Source organism: Callospermophilus lateralis, chromosome 13 (assembly GCF_048772815.1).
Source record: "Callospermophilus lateralis isolate mCalLat2 chromosome 13, mCalLat2.hap1, whole genome shotgun sequence".
NCBI lineage: Eukaryota > Metazoa > Chordata > Mammalia > Rodentia > Sciuridae > Callospermophilus > Callospermophilus lateralis.
This window is the reverse complement of record NC_135317.1, coordinates 66,094,328-66,107,809: the sequence shown is the minus strand read 5'-3', so window position 1 is coordinate 66,107,809 and position 13,482 is coordinate 66,094,328. Positions and strand designations below refer to the sequence as shown.

Genomic DNA, 13,482 nt, shown 5'->3' with positions numbered 1-13,482 from the left:
GAATTCTACATAGGGAAGAGGGGTGGGAGGGAAAGGAAGGGGGCAAGGATGATGGAATGTGATGGACAGCATTATACAAAGTACATGGATGAAGACTTGAATTGGGTGTCAATATACTTTAGATACAAACAGAGATATAAAAAATTGTGGTATATATGTGTATTAAGAATTGTAATGCAAAAAAAAATAGTACATGTATAAAGGCATGAAAAAAAATGAAGTGAAATAACAAATAACTACTTCAGTAATTAAAGAACACTTTCTAGACTAAATGCTTTCAAAATCTACACAAATGAGAAAGACCTCAAAAAAAAAAGTATATACTTCAAGTCTTACTTTAATATACTGTGACCTAAAGATAAATACTTCTGCAAGTTCAAAATTATATTAATCTGGAACACTTTAATAGTAAGTAGTTATCAGATTTAAACATGAAATTCTATGATTTCAAACTGTTAGTGGCATAAGCCATTCTTCTTTTAGTAGTACAAAACCAAAGAAACAAATAAAAAAATCATGAAATTTCTACTTATTCCTCTTCTAACTACTTATCAGTGTTTGAGTTTCAGAAAATTATAATTTAACAACAACAAAAAATTTCACAAATTTTTTTGGCTGAAGATGTTGGAAAATACCTGTTAGTATGTATCTGTATCGCTGGCTTATCAGAGCCCTTTCTTCTGGATGATAGGCAACAAATCTATCATTAGCATTCACTAATAGTGGTATGAGGAACCCTTTCTCTATATACATGATTTCTTTATGAATTTGCAGTTGTTCAAATTGACCTTCAGCTGAAGGATTTGCAGATGACTTCAGTTTAGAAAGCGCCTGTTAAATATTATTTGGAAGTGTTCTATGCATCATTGATTTTGAACTTTTCTGATACTAGATATCTGACATATCTAAAGGCAAATTAGAAAACTGAGTTTTATAGACCATTAGAATAATTCCATCAGCAACATAAAAGGCAGAAAACTAGAGTTGAAGCTTCTTAAAAAATAAAATGTTTGCAGCATTTCTGTTTCCTTGATTTAGATTAAAAAAAAAATTACAAGGGATTCTGGCAATGCACCACCATTTTATAGGACAACTAGAAAAGGTGTCAAATCTCCATCTGTGGAGTTAAATATTTACCAGTCATTCCTTGTAATTTCTAAAAAGGATCATTGTAGAAACTATTTCTTAAGATACAAAAGTTTTAAAATGATAACCATATGCTACAAAACATTTTCTAAACTTCCTCATATGTCTGTAAATTCAATGTCTTTAAAGATTCATTAAAAAGTCCACAGGTTAAAGTTGGGGATCTGGAACAGTGGTAGAGTGCTTGCCTAGAATGTGGAAGGTCCTGCATTCAAACCCCAGCACTGGGAACCAAAAAAAATTTTTTTAAAAATCAGTTTTAAAATATGCCATTTCTTTTCTGATAAAGGGATGACTTAAGAATTTGTATTCAAATACAGAAGTTTGAAAAAAAAGGTAAAAGCATGATATTTCATGCTTTTTAAAAAATGGAACAGAGGGAGGTACATGCCTGTAATCCCAGCAGTTTGGCAGAAGGATCATGAGTTAAAAGCCAGCTTCAGCGAGGTTCTAGGCAACTTAGTGAGACAGTCTCAAAATAAAAAACAAAAAGGGCTGGGGATGTGGTTAAATACCAGTACCAAAACCAACAACAACAACAAAACAGAAATAGAAAGAGTGGTGGCACTATACAATATTTAAACAGCTGTGAAAGCAGAAGAGTAGAGAGGTACCTTCTATAGAAAAGTTTTTGCATATTAAATTTTGGAACAATCACTATGAATAAATCTAAAGGGGAAGTCCAAAATACTATATAAGTATTTGGCAACTGTAAACATTCTTCTAAAAAATTTCAAAAGAGTGACATTCTTTGGGCATTTTCAGGCCTAACTGCAACAACATGTAAAATCTTTGGTCAACTGTTACAACTTAGGAAAGATAACTAAAAGCTAACTCAACTTCTTAAATAAATAGGCTGAAGTGAGGCATACCCTTGCTTCTTTTTGTTAAAAAAGTGATGTAAAGAAAGTCACTAGATAGGCCAAAGCTAAAAATTATTCTGTTCTATAAATCTTATTCCCTCCAATTTATCCTCATGGGCTTTAACTATTACATTGTCCTACTTGTTTTTCTCCATGTCATTTTTATTTACCTATGTTCTCCCTAACTGCAACAAAGTTTATTTTTTATTCACTAAAATGTAAGCTCCAGGAGACATGTCTGGCATGTTTACCATTGTAAATGCAAGGCCTGGAACAATATTTAATATTATTAATACTAGTATACCTAGTATTGATAAATTTTTGTTAAATGAATGGATGTGGTTTTACTCAGCTTTTGGATCGCTATGACCAAAAGACCTGAGGAGACAATATAGAGGAGAAGAGTTTATTTGGGACTCACATTTTCAGAGATCTCAGTCCACAGTTGGCTAACTCCATAGCTCTGGACCTGAGGTGAGGTACAACATTATGATAAAGGACATAAAGGAGGAAAGAAGCTCAGGACATGGCAGCAGGAAGCAAGAGAGCTCCATTCACCAGGGACAAAATATAATCCCCCAAGGCATGCCCCCAGTAACCTAACTCTTCCAGTTACAACCTACCTGCCTATTACTGCCCAACTGATCCTTATCAGTGGAAAAACCCACGACTGGGTTAAGGCTCTCATTTCCCAATCATTTCACCTCAGAACATTCTTTCACTATCTTACACATGAGCTCTTGGGGGACACCTCACATGTAAACTATAACAGATGGTAGTCAAAAGTCGATCAGAATATTAGGTTCAGTAAAATATGTGTTCAGTATAGCCTGTGGTTCTCACCTACTGGGAAAACAGGTATGGAGCTCACATTCTTTTGATATACCACCTAATGTACCTTCTATACTGCTCTCTGTGTGATCAGAGATTGTATTGGTTCACATGATTCCAATGGACTACAAACTCCATAATCACTTAACTCCATTTACCTTTACAGCCAAACTCTGTCTGCTACATACCCCTCCACACAAGCATACATCAGATCTTAGCAATACTGGATTAATAGTTTTCAGAATAATCTCTGCTACTTCAAACGTAAGACTTGCCCATGCCTTTCTGTCTACCAATTCCCATTCTAAATGAGTTGGTAAAATCCAACTCATTCTTGAAGTCCCAGCTAAAACATCTTCCTCCTGTAAGATGTCATTTCAGAATTTTGCCAAGTTATGTAAGAAATAGGAGGAAATGAACTTAAGAAATACAGAGGATTCCAATCATAGTTGAAGGATAGCAATGAGATAGCTATACAGCAAATTATGAAACAGGTGGGAGGTTCCATGGAAGGGAATATGATTAGTTCCACTAAAATGAAGTTCCATGGGAGGGAAACAAGGAGAACAAGTTGAAATGGAGAACAAGAAAGCAGACAGGAAGGTTCTAGAAATGGATGATGCTAAGATCAGCCAGAAGGTAGTTAATTACATACTACCAGAGAATCATACAAAGGGAAGAATCAGAATGTAGGATTGGGTTCCAGTGTTTAATTCAATAGAAGAATTAAAACATTTTAATTATCATTTTTGTTATGGCATACACTTTTAATTGTGCTCGCCATTCAAGATAGTGAAGAATGCTTTGGTTATCTCAAAATAACTCATTATCACAACAGCATTTTGTAAACAGAAATGAAGACTACTTTGGGAAGATTATTTATTTATATTTATTAGTGACATGATAATAATGTAAAGAAATTTCCAAATTGCATTAATTTTGGCTTACCAAAGGGGAACAAACAAAATGTTTAAGTTGTAAATGTTAATATACATTATTGGGATATTAATAGTATTAAATATATATAAACAGCACATAGAAAAAAGTGCCAGACAGCACTACTAAGCATCATTAGAAATATTTGCTATCGTTACTAACATTCACTTTGTACAGTTCTACATTTCTGAAGCATCTGAAACCCAAATGCAAAGATATGAACTCAAACTTGTACTATGTTATCAGAGAAGGAAACACAATATTTTAAATATATGGAAAAAAAATTAGAGGTCAATTTTCATAACACTAAAATATCAGGTTGAATATATTTTTAGACATTTTTTTTCCTAAAGGATTGTAAAAATAAATATGGAGAATATAATAATAGAAAATGAATATCCTATCATATCTGTTCCCTTTAAATTTTTGTACATCTGTTCTACTTTTAGTAAAGTGTAACAAAATAAGAATATTAATGTTAATATTTGTACTGTTTCATGAAACAATGAAAAACCGTTAAATTCATATTTTCAAATGACAGTGAATATTCAATATATATATGACATGAAATATAAAGTTGTGAATCACATCAAAATAGAGAATCTTAAATCAAACAAGGGATACTATTAAAATGTCTATTTAAAAAGAAATATTTATTATAATTCTATTAATTTGTACTTTTCTATGATACAAAATAACTATCTTAAAATAAGTCTTAACAAAAAAGAAAGAGGATCCTCTTTCTAATGTGATATCTGGATCTCAAGCTGAGATTCCACAGAAGGAATCCATGGAATGAGATAAGATGAAAACTAAATTAAAATATATAATAATGTATTAGAACATACACCATATATATTTAGAATATAAAATTTTTCTAAATATACAGTCTTCTTATATTTTATTTTCAAGCATCCAAAAAAAATGTTTTCAGGAAACAAACAAGTATCAATGTACAATGGTTATAATAAAGCACTTCGTTGCCAAATTCCACTGAAAATTTTTGGTAACTACATGGTCAAATTTTAGTTGAGGACACACACTATATTTTTGAAAATAATTTTAGATTTGTTTTCTATCATAGAATTGCTCATTTCTCTTAAATATATATAGCTTCCTTCTTTGAATCAACTACAATTTTCAATGGTTCTTCTGCCATAAAAGGCTGTAAATCAGACTAAATATTCTGACTCTAGAATCCTAAGGAAAAAGAAAACAAGGTTGAAAAATCAGTACAGTATGATCATTATTATCAACACATCAATCATGGAATCCTGGTTCTTTATACTTCATAGAAGTAAGTACCCACAATATTCCTTCTTTCCTACAGAATGAACTGACTAAAGATTTCCAAACAGATATAAATTATGTTGTTTTGGTCCATTCTATTAGGAATGTAAACATCATGCTTACTTGCACAGAATGACAAATCATATTAAGGGTTAATCTCCACATTTCTTCCAGATATTTTAACTTGATAAATATGTATAAGTTAAAGTTAATTAAAAAGACTCCTTTGGCAGAATAAACAAATGCCAGCAACATCATAACAGGCCCCATTCATAGACCATATTAAAAATAGGAGCCAGCAAGAATATAAATGAGGTATAAAAAAAAGACATAAAAGTCTCTATTCTCCTTCCCACCATACAAAAATAGTACTGAGGCAATTATAAAATTTTTAAACAAGACCCTGTAACTTATTACAACTTTTTATATGATACTCGCGTTGGCTTTTAAGTACTGTTTGTTAAGCTGAGTCATTCATTTGCTGACCTTTCAACACCTGATATAATTTGAATGCTAATTTTCAGTGGACAAATGTAATACCTGTTGTGTTATCACTTACTTCCAAACAAAAAAGAATTTTAAAAATCTCTCACCTGCAGGGAACATCAATTAATTAAGATGTTTACTTAGTAGGATACCCTGGCTAAGTAGAATGCTATGCTTAAAGAAGGTTACTTAAATTCACTTTAAATTACTGTATCACACAACTGAGTCTGACATCATTTTGGCCCTATTAGTATGAACTGTACTTACTGAAACTATTCTACAAATGTAAGAGATAAAGGCTGAATCTTCTGAATAATGGCCTCAGGATATTTCTTGGAATTAATTATCAGTTGCTTAATTCCTCCAAAGGTGAGAATGAAGGGCTAGTTAGCTGGACTCCAAAACAACTGATGTTTTGTTTCACCAGAAGGAAAATAGTAGTAGTTCCAATCAACATTAAATTTTCAGGACTCTGTCTGCATTTACCCCTTATATACATAGACACAATTATTTTTAAAAATCAGATCAATCTGGACCCAAACCTCCTAAACAGTATGGGTCTTTCTACTAATGAACAGTTTAATGCTCTGGGTGAGAGGAGAGATAATGAGTTTAGATGGGTTTTTAAGTTTGCAATTAAGTTTTGAGATTTAGTACTGTGATTGTCAACCTAAAATTCACTCAAAACAATTCTTAAAAGACCATATTAAAGACAGGGGTCAGCTCACATATAAATGAGGTAGGTATAAAAGAAACACAAAAGGCTGTAACATAAAGTACTCAAATCAATATGAAGGCAAGTTGTATATAAAATATGAACCGAAATATTTAATATCCAAAATTCTGCTCTTTGACTCATGATACAAATGTAATTTAAGTCATCAGCTATTGTCTTTAATATTTCTATTATTACTACTATTAATAGTAACTATAACTTCCTTAACATATACTATGTACCAAAGATGGGACTGAGTCCATTAGGTATTCATAATTTCATTTAAACCCTACAACACATTTTAAGTGTTGTCCATATTAAATTTTCAAAGAAATTGAAGTTCAAAATGAAATTAAAAGTAAAAAGAAGAACCAGAGAATGGATTCACAAAGGTCTAATTTCAAAATCTGTAAATTTTTTACAAAACCACTTTGCTTTCTATAAAACTGAATTCAGTCAATCCTTGTTCCTATTTGCAGATTCTGCATTTGCAGATTTGCCAAATGGCTAAGATTCATTTCTAACTCCAAATCAATAATCACAGAGTTATATAGTTATTCATGGACATGTGCACAACAAACACACATGCATATTCCCAGCTAAGGTCAACAAGGTGGCTTTATATACCTTCTTGGTTTGGCTATCATATTGTAAATAAACGATCTTCTTTCTGTCTATTTAATGCCAGGTTTATTGTATTTTTTGTGCTTTTTGTTGGTGATTTCACTGTTTTAAATGGTCCCTAAGTACAGCGTTGAGAAGTGCAGCCTGTCATTACTAAGCACAAGAAGGCTGTGGTGAGCCTTCTGGATACAACATGTGTTAGATAAGCTTTGTTTAGGCCTCAGTTTCAGTGGTATTGGCCATGAATTCAATGTTAATGACTCAATGATATACAGCAAATGTCTCTGATCACAAACACACATAAGCAAGGTTATACATTCATTAGTTGATAAAAAAATGTTTTGACCACAGGCTCCCAGTAACCTATTTCCAGCTTTCCCTTAGGTGCAATGGTTCGGCATTTCCTAATTCAATATTCATGATATCACAGAACATTAAAAAAACAACTGTAATTCAATTAAAAATGTTTTTCCCCAAAAATGTTCACTTCTTAGGAAGAGATTTTCTTGCTGTCATTTCCTTCAAAAACACTACATCACTATAAATATGCAGTCATTACTTATCTGCTTAAGAAAAAGAAACCCTCTATTGCCATTCTGTCTAATGGGTTGCAGCTATTCATGTGTGACTTCGCTAAGAAAATTAATTTCTTCTTAAAAGCAATTTGGCTTTCCAGTGTGAAAGTCTAATGTAATTAAATTTCATTTCTTATTACTAGAAGTCATGGTTACTGTTTAAAGATGATAGCTTTGTGAAAAGATCATGACTTTTAAACTAGTTAGTTATATGTAATTTGAGCAAAACAACAAAAACTTTGCAGAGGAAATAAGAAAAGTATAAGCACAAATTGGAACTCTTACCTTTCTTGCCCAAATCAAAGATTTTATTGAAAAAAAAAATTACAGTACTTAAAAATTCAAACAAGGACAATTCAGGGTTGAGAGAAAGAAAACCTGAAGGAGTCCATGTCTTCAGTAAAATTTTGAATACAAAAAAATGTAGACCAGAAAAGCAGTTCATGGCCTAATGCACTAGTTCCATGATAAACACACATATATAGTATTATCTCCATCAAGTGAAACTTAATCACCTTTTTACAATTTAGAGAGGGAAGGCAGCTTTTAGTATGGTTAAGCCATGTATCATCAATACCATGAAGCTAGCCTATCAGTTGTAATAGCTTCTATAAAATACCACAGTGAGATTGCAATAAGCCTAGAAAATGGGCTACAAATCCCAGCTATGCTCAAGCAAGCAGTGAACCAAAAATAAAAATAGGTAAAATTGAACCAAGAACTAGATAGCATTCATCTAGATTCATGATTGGTAAGGCAAAGTTCATAGGCCAAGGTTTTAAAGTGACTTATTCAGATCTAAAAGACAGTCATTATACAAAATAAAATAAAATCATTTATGCAATTCAGAAAAAAAAAACACACACACGAATTTTCACTCCAAAGACATAGCACAAAAAAGCTTAGTTACAATTACTAAACACCAAATATTATACCTTTAGATATCACTTTAAATATGCAAAAGAGACTCAAAGTTGTACTTTATCATTTTAAATCTCTCCAGTTTAGACAAGTAATCTAAAAGGAGACATCACAATTTCTGCTTAATTTTTTGTTAAAGTCTTTCTGATTGTAATAACTTTAAGTAACAGCAATGTCAACTTTAAGTTTCTTTTCCAATCATATTTAAGTAAGCCATTAAATGCTGAATTAACAATGAATCCATACAATATAAAAATACACATATTAAATCACATTGACTTTATCAGTTATTAGAATTTAATAAAAATATTAATCATTTTAATAAAACCATTTAAAGAAACTCAAATGGCCTGAACTTAGTAGAGTGTCTAAATTAACCATCAATAGCAGTGTTACATTTCCCCCCTGCTTGGTGAAAATGAGCTCATGCAAGTATTTCTGAAACTCACAGTGACACATATGGTCTGCCATTCTAAGAATGAACAAGCAGCTCTCACTTTTAGAAATGACAATGATTCAGAGTCACACAGTATTTGTTAAAATACTAGGTTTCACATGATTTCATTAAGCTCTAAGTCAAAATAATTTTTATGTATTTCAGGTATCAGACAAAACAGATCACTTAAAAGGTAATTGCAAATGAAAAGTAATATTAAGTGATTCTAGTAGTGCAGACTAGTTATCACTGTGCTTAGTTTAAGAAGTAGGATGATTTTTGCAGTACAATGAAAACTATACTATAGAATACAATGAGTTTGCAATACAGAGCAGATTATCCAAGTAGAAAGGAAACTGAACAAAATACAAACTCTAGCAAAGGTTATCAACCTTACCTATTACTTATCTTAGCCCTTGTTATAATACCCTGAGTAAAATGCAAATATTTTAAATAATGCTGGTTATAGAAGACTTCTCTAAAATTAACCATAAGTGTCAAAGCATCACGTTATTTTATTTACAACAACCAGATATGTAAAAATTAATTCTTAACTCATAACAATATAAACATTAAGGACTACTTAGGTTAAATTGGAAGTTTTTAATTTTCTAGCTTTTGTTAGCATTTTGGCAAAGCAAGTAATACACAAATGGATTCAATGTAAGAAAAATCATAAAAGAGAAAAATATGTAAAATTTACAGTAGTTTCTATCCACCCTGGGCCAACCTAGATCTCTAGAAAGCCTCCCCAATCAGGTTCATTTCTGACTAAAAGGAAGAATACCAGTCCTCCAGCAAAAACAGCCCCATCTTTGCATCAAAGAGGCTCTCACTTCAATGATATTCCTCCAGGGAAGAGGACAGGAGCCAGGTTCCCTCGAATGTCATTCCCCAGATGTTCAAAACGTAACTAATTTATTAGCATTAGAAGATTTGGTTTATAGGGGAATCTCACTGGTCCAGTTTGTAGCCTACAAAAAAATGGATTATTTTTAAGTATAACATTAGAATATAAATAAAGGATGAGGATGTGGCTTTTTATTCCATAGAAATGGAAACATTTCCAAACATGACAATTCAATAAAAAAAGGCATGCCTACCATTGAAGTTGGATTCCCTCCAGATTTTTTAATATTCTTTGAAGGCATTCCACGAAGGCGACTTAGTCTGGCTTGGAAACCTAGAAAATCAAAGTAATCAGTTTAGAAGATACTATGATCAGTGGTACATAGAAGGAGATCCTATCAATAGAGAGGTAAAAGTTGCTGATGGAGGTGAACGCCATGAATATTACTGGGGGGAAAAAATGCAAAACTTACACCTTAAATGAACAAAGGCCATGGCTAGCAGGATTCTAAGGCAGCCAGCACTCAACTGTCTATTGTTTTGACCTTAAGGAGTAACATTCAGAACACTTTTCTTTCAATTCACATTCCCAACAATATTCTCACAATGAGCCTAGCATAAAAGCTAGTAAATTTTTCTAATAATTTTAAAAACTGAGTAGGTTAGTACACTTTCAGCATGTATCTTTACAGCACATGTTTACATTCTCTAAGATTTTACCCTAACCTCTTTCAATGAATATCATAAGACTAACCACAAGCTCATTGTATCTACCAATAAGGAAGTGTTACTGACCTCTTCTGCCTTGATGCGACATAAGAGGAAAAGAACCAGTTAAGATACTTTCAAAGACAGGATCTGGTAAATTTTTGTCTAGTTCAGAAGGATCTTCCTTTTCCCACCAGGGTACAACTCCAGTGATACCACATGCTCCGCCTGATTCCTTTTCATAGAACCAGTCACTCTGCTCATCATCACCTGTAAAAATACAAATGATTTTCCCCAAAAATTCAATTTTAGCATCCAAAAATATAATTTGAGTTGTGTGATAATAAAAATACATCAGGTAAATATAAGTATGTTGTACTTGTCCTAAATTTTTAGTTTAAGAATGTGCAAGTACTGCATGGGACACAGTTGCACTAAAAAGTTGTTTTTTATCTACAATTCAAATTTAACAATGGATCCTGAATTTTATCTGGCAATCATACATATCATCTAAAAACAAACCTTTTTACTCTATACCACAGCTTCACTTAAGAAACACTCTCATTACTAGGACAACCACTGCCATCAACGAATACACAAAATACTATTTCACAACCAATTTTGAAAATGAGAAAAACAATATTAAACTGGCTAATCCTTTGGCAAAAAAGTAGGAAAATGTATTTAAGTAACTACTCATTCCACATTAAGAGAAAGACAATCCTTAATTGCCTACCAGGAATTAAAAGGTATAAAACTATAGAACCTGCTCTTTGAAGCTGATAATGGTATATAATTAGCTTAATTTCATGATTTGTATGTAGTGGAAAAGGGGAAACAATCAGGAACAGATGTGACTAAATGAAATTAATCCAATTAAGTTCATTAAGAAATAGTTTTGAAAAAGTTGATTTTAAATGAAAACTGACAATACCATAGTTTCTGAAGAAACTAGACCTAACATCTACACGCAAAATATTTTTTAAAAAGAACATTACTCAGTAATGTTGACTTCTTTGAATATTCATGAGTGTAATCATAGAATAGTGAATATCAATTTAAAATTCAGTTTGAAATGGGGAGTTGATAAGAAGCAATATTTTTTTTTTTTTACTATTAAGAGCCATATGAAGAGATAAACACACAGAATGCATTTTAAAGAAACAAACAGCATTTTGAATATGACCTGAGATTCATTAGTCTTCTGTTCATGAAGTCACTGCTATTTCTGTTTTCTAAAAGGGTCTAAGAGACCCGTAAACTTTTTCCCTTTACAGAAAAAATTTTCTGATTTTGAAAACCAAAAATTAACAAACGAACAATACCATATTAAGTTTTAATTAAAAACGATTTTATGAGAAATCAGCTGTGTTTCAAATGGAGTAGGTGAAAAATTAAAACTAAAGTCACTTGTTTGTTTCAATTGAGGAATTAATAAAATTGATTTTCAAAGCAGCACAATTCATAGCACTTACATATCAATACTTAGTTACTGAGTACTGAGTTAATAAGAGTTACATTACAATGTCATGTCAGTTTTCTTAAACACAATAAAAAGCAGGGAGTCACTTGAAATTGACTACTGTAGATCTTCATACCCATCAAGAAAGCATTACTCTAGAAAAATGAAGTCACTTTCTTTTTTATGTGATACACAACTTTATTCTTAAAAGGAAAATAGCTGTTGATTAACAACAAGGGCAAGGAGTCAGAAAAACCAATTAGAATTTTAGTATTTTGTTATACTTCAACTGTTTTAGTGTAGGTTTCCTCATTAAAAAAAAAAAAAAAAAAAAAAAAACCCACAGGAACTAATAGGGTTTTCAAAGAATGACTTGAGAATTTAAAGTAAATTAAATATAGTAGTTCACAATACATGTTAGCATATCACTACAAGTCACTTGTTTTCCAATGATAATCTTGTCAAAAGTTATTTTTTAAAAAAGTTTTATTACTAATATCAAAATTTATAATAGAGTTCTGAGTAAAAAAAATCTATAATAAGATTTAGGTATATATTCAAGATAGTTAAGCTCATTTTGTTCCAAGGTTCAAACATATTTCAGGCAAAGTCTCATTTTTAAAAGTCTATGATCTTTAAAATATTTATATATCTACTTTTTTCGGACATCTGATTTATAAAAAGAGTAAGTGTTCCACATACATTATTTATATTGCTAAGAAGATGAACAGATTAAGAAAAAAGTGTGGGCAGCTATTACTTTATCCTTTTTTTCAAAACATCATTAGATGATTGATCAAGATTCTAAAGAGAGGAAACTGTGATAAGTATTCATAGGTATTAAGCTTTATTTCATGATTTGTATGGAGTTTAAAAAGGGAAACAGTTAAGAACAGACTGGACTAAAATGAAATTAATCCCATTAAAGATTAATCCTATCCCCTTGTTAGGGTATTCATATTTTTCACAGCTTCAAAATACTGCCATGTTAAAGTGTGAAAAGCTTCAGGAAGTTCCAAAGATAGAAAACATCTAAGATGTAATACATTTCTGTTTAACAGTTTATAATATTGAATTCATGGAAGTCATCTAATTACTTACAAACTGAATAGGATGAATAAATGTCACAGCTGAATAAAAATGACAAATGACTTGCAAATCCACCCTTATGAATGCTTAAACAGTTTTAAATACATTTGGAATCAGGTGATGAATGAGAACCAGTGTCTTGCAAACTTGCTCAAAGAGACAAAATTGAACAAACTGAGGTATGTAAAGCTTTCTCAAGGAAGATAATCCTCCCTTAATATTATTAGTGCCACATACCAGCTTTGAGGCATAATCAATTGCTTTAGGTCAGGAAGATAGGACACATTCTATATGGTGTAAAAAAACAGCTACAACACTAAACCCCAGGCCACTAAGCAGAATGTGTGATGTATATGGATTGCAGTTTTCATCTTATGAAATAACCAGTAATAAGCACAACTTTAAAATGAAGATGCTTTTCCAAAGAGAAGAAAATCACATTTCAGTACCTTGTCTTCCCTCATCATTGGTAAACAAACCAGCATCAGTGCTGCTGAGACTGCTGGAATCACTGTAATAAGAAAAAAAAAAAGAAAAGAAAAGAAAAGAAA

The 13,482-nt window shown here is 31.6% G+C and overlaps 1 protein-coding gene across 2 annotated transcripts in view; it reads right to left on the bottom strand.

Moving 5' to 3' along the window:
• Positions 1-13,482, bottom strand: part of Gpatch2 (G-patch domain containing 2) — a 171,509-nt gene that overhangs the window by 144,177 nt on the left and 13,850 nt on the right. The window contains exons 3-6 of one of the 2 annotated variants that reach the window (XM_076873098.1): positions 13,381-13,442; positions 10,468-10,650; positions 9,927-10,006; positions 9,548-9,797 (exon numbers count right to left, since the gene is read on the bottom strand). In XM_076873098.1, the coding sequence (XP_076729213.1) occupies positions 9,765-9,797; positions 9,927-10,006; positions 10,468-10,650; positions 13,381-13,442 (358 nt within the window). In that variant the 3' untranslated portion in view covers positions 9,548-9,764. Of the gene's footprint in view, positions 1-9,547; positions 9,798-9,926; positions 10,007-10,467; positions 10,651-13,380; positions 13,443-13,482 lie in introns of those variants that run through there. The other variant, XM_076873097.1, reaches the window with a different exon arrangement.